Below are 6091 nucleotides of genomic sequence, written 5' to 3' on the forward strand. Positions count from 1 at the left end.
CTCTTTCTCTCTCTCTCTCGGTATGAAGGCTGTGCAGACGCCGAGCTGTCTTCGGCTCGGCCGGGCTTGTCTCTCCTGTTTAGCCGGGCTCTGAATATCCGGGTTTAGTGTCCCGGTTATGCTTTGTGACTTTACTTTATTGCAGAATTGTTGAAGGCAATGAGCTGGCCTCTGAACCCGAGACACATCAAACGTGGAAGCCTTTTAATTCCTTTTTTTAATGTTTTGTCCAAAGGTGCATACATTTTGATGGAATAGACTTCTGTTCAAATGGCACAAAACGCGCATTTTATTTGTATTTTATTTGTTTAAAACCTCAGTTGCAAAAAATCTGGAAATCACAATTAAATGCGGATTTGCTGGCTTTTGTGTTAACTTCATGTAATGTCGTTGTGACCCCGTGTTGGTTACTTTTGCAGGATTGTGTGTGTGTGTGTGTGACGATAGTTTGACCCATTGCAGGGCAATGATGGTGGAGGTGTGTGCGTGTTCTGAGAAGTGTGTGTGTGTGTGTGTGTGTTTGGGAGACGTGTATGGGGTTTGGGGGAGTCTGGGTGAAGTGGAAGGAAGTCTGAACGCCTTCCACGTAGATGCACACACACACACAGTACAGCAGATCCAAATGATCATTTTCCCAAACTGTTACGCGCGATCTGCTCACGTCGTTCTGTTTGCGTGGCGTGCGATAACATGGGATTTAGATTCAGGTTGTTAAATGTAGCCTGAGTGGCTCTCTGTTGACGTGGAATGTAAACACCAAGGACGTATGTTTACGGCCTGAAAATTTAAAAATGTATAGACAAATGTCAGACGAGAGTGGTTTATGATTGATGTCCCGTAGAGAAGGGCCATTGTTTCTCACAGCCTAGGGGACAGGAGAGAGTCCATTTTGCCTTCCCAGTGCGCTTGCAGTAGCCTGCGTTTCTCTCCTTTTTTACCCTCATTTCTCCTCTTGTTGTCGGCTAGATGTGGTCAAACTGACAACGTGGTTCTCACAAACAAAGGGGGGAAATTAAATTATTTAAATGTACTTGCACTTTAGGGCAAATATTCTTATGGGAAGCATTTGGATATTTTATGCTTGGGAGTGTTATGACGCACAAAAACAGACACACACATTTGCAGGCTCTGTCAGAGCTGCTGAACTTTGGAGATTATTTCCCCCTAAAACACAATTCCTGAAAGTTGGGAGTCCTTGAACAGCGTGTGTGTGTGTGTGTGCGCGAAAGGAGACTTGAATATCCGAGCTCATGCAGCCTATATTCTTCTACACTTCATAAGCCCCTGGTCCACCAGAGCATTTGATATTTTCTTTGTTCCTTTATCGTTGATTCCTGGGAGGTGCTATCGGCATCTACAGAGCGCTAGATGGACGTGCCATGCATTGAAAGGCCTAATAGATGGACTGCTGAGGTGTGTTTGGCGAACGCAGGCACCCAGCTCTCCCTATCTGAGCGTCACATGGAGCCCTATTTAAGTAAATGACCTGGGCTATAAGGCATACATATAAAGTCGATGATTTCCTAGTCTATTTCACTGTTTATTGCCCCGCTCTTTCGCACTGGAGCATAAAGGTGATTTGATTTGTGTTTGTGATTACAGTGTAGCCTACATATACTGTATATGTAGCAGAGATGCATGGTGTTTGCCATTGGCAGGAGGCGAGAGGGGCCCACTGCTGCTGACTCCGTAGGAGTTGATGGAAATAGCTGTTTTCATTAATAAGCAACACCACAAACAGGAATCCTGGGTTACTACGGCGCTAACAACAAAAGGACAAAAAATTCAACGTGAAACAAGTTTGGTAAACGCATAAAAAAACGTCGATCAGTAAAGTCAGATATAATTTATAAAAGCTATACATCAAACATTATTGATCTGAGGCCGAAAACGCGTGCGTGGCTGTTGGATCTAATATCAGCCCCGTGTTTTTATTGAATTAAAATTAAAAAAAATGAATGAAATTAGGAACATTCTGTCCTCTAAAGTGACACAACCACGTGTTAAATTTAAGTATAGGGGATCCGATTTTATGACAACCGCACGAGGAAAGAAATCAAACTTCATTTACATAAACAATCATTAATCAAAGCAGAAACGTGAGTTTCTTTCCGTTCTGGCCACTGTAGAGACTCCACGGTTGGGGAATTAAGACTTTAGCCGTCATAATTTAAGCGTAAAAACTACTTTTGTGCATTCTTGTTCAGAAAGTGTTGTGCAAATGGTTTTTCTTCATATTTTAGTGCAAGAGCCCCCCGAGGTCCAGCTTGTTTATGGCCAGTCCTTGTTCAGTCTAAAGACTTCACAGCTCGTCCTTCATCGAGAAAAGCTCTTTACCGCTGTGAACTCTTGTACTATATGCACCATTTGTTTGTACCTGAGCCAAATCTCCCCCTTCCCTTTCCATTCTTTTCGCTAATAAAGAAAGCTCCCGTGTGCGTTATTTGCATCGTGTTTGGTCACAGGAGGAGGAGGAGGAGGAGGAGGGCAAAAGACTCTTCTGAAGGGGGCCAACGATGTAGTGCAGGGTAAATCCACATAAACTCAGTTCAGCCACCTTTTTATCTGCAGGACAGACTTTACTCACCTTCGTATCTGGCATATATCGTCGTTGAAACGCAGAGACAAAGCAGTGAGAGTAATATGCAAATGTTTTTTATAACGTTTTTTTTGGTGGATTTTGAATTGCTTTTGTAAATACTGGTTGTTTGCCTAAACATGAACAGCGACTGTCTCTCATTTCAGCCTTTTCTTCAGCACTACATCCCTGGTTGGCTCATTATTGTCAGCGCTTTGACGTGTCTCCTGCTCTCCCTTTTGTAGGACATGACGGGGACTCAGTTTCTACCCTGCAAAGCCAAAACTCCGCTCAATGCGAGGGGAGCCCGAAGTTCATAAAAGGGATTATTTGCATCTGGGTGCCTGAGACCTTCGGTGCCTCCGGATTTTACTTTGGATTTGGGATTTATCGGTTCTCACCGGGATGGAAAGCCGAGATTTCGCTCCTCCGCACCACCTCCTGACGGAGCGGAGCGCGTTGGTTCATAGCGCCGCGTCTCGGATGGCGCCAGGCGGCCACGGCTCCGTGCAGCACCCCGCTCACTTCCAACCCGGGAAATACTACTCGTCCCACCTCTCCATGGGTCCGCACTCAGGTCAGTTTTGAATGCAGCTCTTTTCATGTGTATAAATGACAAGTGTGGGTTTAAAAAAGGTCAGTTACTCTCTTTTGTCTGGAGCATATGTTCTCCATATTACAAACTTGGGAAGCTCTTTGGGACGAACTAGAATTTACTGTGGAAGGAAATTGCTCAGACTCTGTGGACATTTAGAAATTAGCAACAACACAAAAAACAAAACAAAAAAGCGCAGACATCTTAAATAGTTTTATGCTTTACTTAATTTAATGAATTGTTTGTAACATAGCTGCTTTCTGCGTTTAATATAGTAAAATATAAATTTATCAGTTTAGTGTTTCAGCCTGGCGTAAAGGCAAAATATGGATCATGGTGGGAAATGTTCCACTTAAATAAACTTTTCCTCTTTGGCAAATTAGATTAGCTTTAAATTTACGGCACACCTCCCTTTTTAGTTTCAAACCTCTCATGATTTTAGACATATTCCAGGATTATTCGCCTTTATCACACAGGGATTATTAGGCGTTTCCAGTAACATAATCTTGTCATAGATTTATATGGTTTCATCAATTAGTAAAGTACTAATCATTGCCATTTGATGTAATTAATTAGAATTGGGTAATTCCACTGCTTATATTTCCCATTAAACAATAAATTAAAGCTATTAGCTGAGCACGTCCCCTGTTCCCACTGTGTCTGTGTGGCTCCAGGAGCATGATGGTGTGGTGCTGGTGGGTTCGGGGTACATGCTGGTTTGTACTGGTCACAAACTGGGGGTCGAAGTGGTGGGGAGTTGGAGAAGGGGGGTCTCTGGCTAATAGAGGTGCGGGTAATACCAGAAAATCCGGTTTCTATATCGAGCGAGGACGTGACGGGGTGCGAATGGGTTGACAGTGCATGCATTAGATTTAACAAGTAGCTTTGGTATCCTGTCTCAATAGGAGGGGGTGGGGGGGTGGAAGGTGTGTGTGTGTGTGTGTGTGTATAGAAAGGGAGAGAAAGAAAACCTCTGCTCGAAAATCATACAGTGTCTACATATTGGACTAACTGGATGAATGTAAACCTGCACGATGAGAAATCTCATTAATTATCATTTGCAAATGCAGCTGGTTCTTTAAATAGGCGCTGGGACTCGGGCCTGAATGATATCGTCTGTTGTGTGTAGGATCCACACATCCTCTGTCTCCTCCTATTTGCATATTCATTAGTTTTACACAACAGTAAAACCGACTCAGACCTCCAGTTCGGCATTTTAACTGTTAAAAATTGGAACAAAATACATAATTTCCTGATTTAATGTGAACACGTTAAACTCGGCGCAGTGTTTGCAGAAATAAAAGCTGAACCAGTTTCACATCTGATGTGCTTGAGGTTCTGGTTCTGGTCTGGAGCCTGATTTAAAAACATTCATAATTTTTATTTGTGTGTTTTGTCTTCAGAAATGTTCTTACACTCCTCTTGACTCAATGTATTTGTTAAGCTCCAAATCTCTCTTTTTTAAAAACTATATCTATAACATGTATGTACATTACATGCTTTAATTTCCCATAATCAATTTACAATATATGTAGTAAATGTAATAATACAAGATTTACATTTATATTTTTTTATAATTCAGGATTTTTAAAAATCTAAAAAAAATAGGATATTTATTATCAGCATGTCTAATAAATGTTTTATTGTAAATGTAATGTGTACAAAATGTATTATACTATGTATTATTCTGCAATACAAGTATGTATTATGGTGTGATACATATTTAACAATTTACATAAATATAGTTCTACATTATACTATATTTAAATATATTAAACTATAATTCATTCAGTATAATTTATTCTATGTTGATAAAATATTTTATATATTTCATGAGACATTTAGCTGCATGTAGACTTTAAATTTGACTGAAATTATTTTATCAGAAATATGTCATTTTTAAACCTTTTTTTCATTTTTTTAACTGATGCTGAGATTGCTTTAACAAACACACATCTAACTTGCATAACGATTTAAACAGATTATCCTACACTTTGACTGATGCTGCTACTCCCTGACATGTATTATGGTCCAATTTAAAAATGATTCTGTAATGTTGAAAGGAAAAAAAAGCGTAGTAATGCAGGGTGATAATGCTATTGAAATATATTCAAGAGGGCCTCTCACTGGGTCTCAAGGTGCATGACACTGTATTGAGATTCCAGATATCCAGACTCTCCATGCATGTCCCTGATGGGGTTTTGACTGACATGATGGGCATAGAGGATTGTTGTTTTGGGATGGGGGTTGGGGTACGTGTGTGTGTGTGTGTGTTTGCTGGGAGGTTAGGATGGGGGTTACCTTTGTGCTTGCCCCCCTTAGAGATTCAGAAAGCTGTATGCCTGGCCCTAGGCCTCGGCACAGGGGGTAGATATGATGTGGGGTTGGCCATACCAGGGCAGGAGGGGGGTTACGACAGGGGGTTTGTTTCAGATCTTTGGAAAGAGAGACACACACACACATTTTTTTACCTTCTCACAAGACCAAACCGGGTATATCACTTACAGAAATTCAAAGAAAAAAAAAAAAACTCCCCTCATTCCCTCTGTTTCTTCATATCCCAGAAAACCTGCAATCCATCAATTTGCTGAAGCCTCTTATTTAGATCAGCATGGTGTCTGCTTGAATATGGTCGCGCTTGACAAGGTGATGGAATGACAGCCGCATACCAACGCCATAAGACGCAGCCCCCATTTGATAAAACCCCACAATGATATTACACAGGCGTTTAGATTACTGATAGGAGCAGTGGGAAAGCCTTTGTCTCTCTCTGTCTGTCTTGCTGTCTTTCCCCTCCCTGTTTCCCTGCCTTGGCTTTATTACAGTCTCTCTCTCCCTCTCTTTCTTCCCCTTTTCTGTGATGTTAGCCCCCTGGGCAGTAGTTGTGCAAGTGTGTGTATGTGTGTGTGTGTGATTAA

General features: G+C 41.4%; 1 protein-coding gene across 1 annotated transcript in view; it reads left to right on the forward strand.

Moving 5' to 3' along the window:
- bahcc1b (BAH domain and coiled-coil containing 1b) overlaps positions 1–6091 on the forward strand; it is a 46196-nt gene that overhangs the window by 854 nt on the left and 39251 nt on the right. Inside the window, 1 exon segment of the mRNA XM_035669901.1 lies at positions 2824–3159. Coding sequence (XP_035525794.1) covers positions 2984–3159 — 176 coding nt within the window. The 5' untranslated portion in view covers positions 2824–2983.

Source organism: Morone saxatilis, unplaced genomic scaffold, assembly GCF_004916995.1.
Source record: "Morone saxatilis isolate NCDOM2014 unplaced genomic scaffold, NCSU_SB_2.0 Contig1, whole genome shotgun sequence".
NCBI classification, from domain to species: domain Eukaryota; kingdom Metazoa; phylum Chordata; class Actinopteri; family Moronidae; genus Morone; species Morone saxatilis.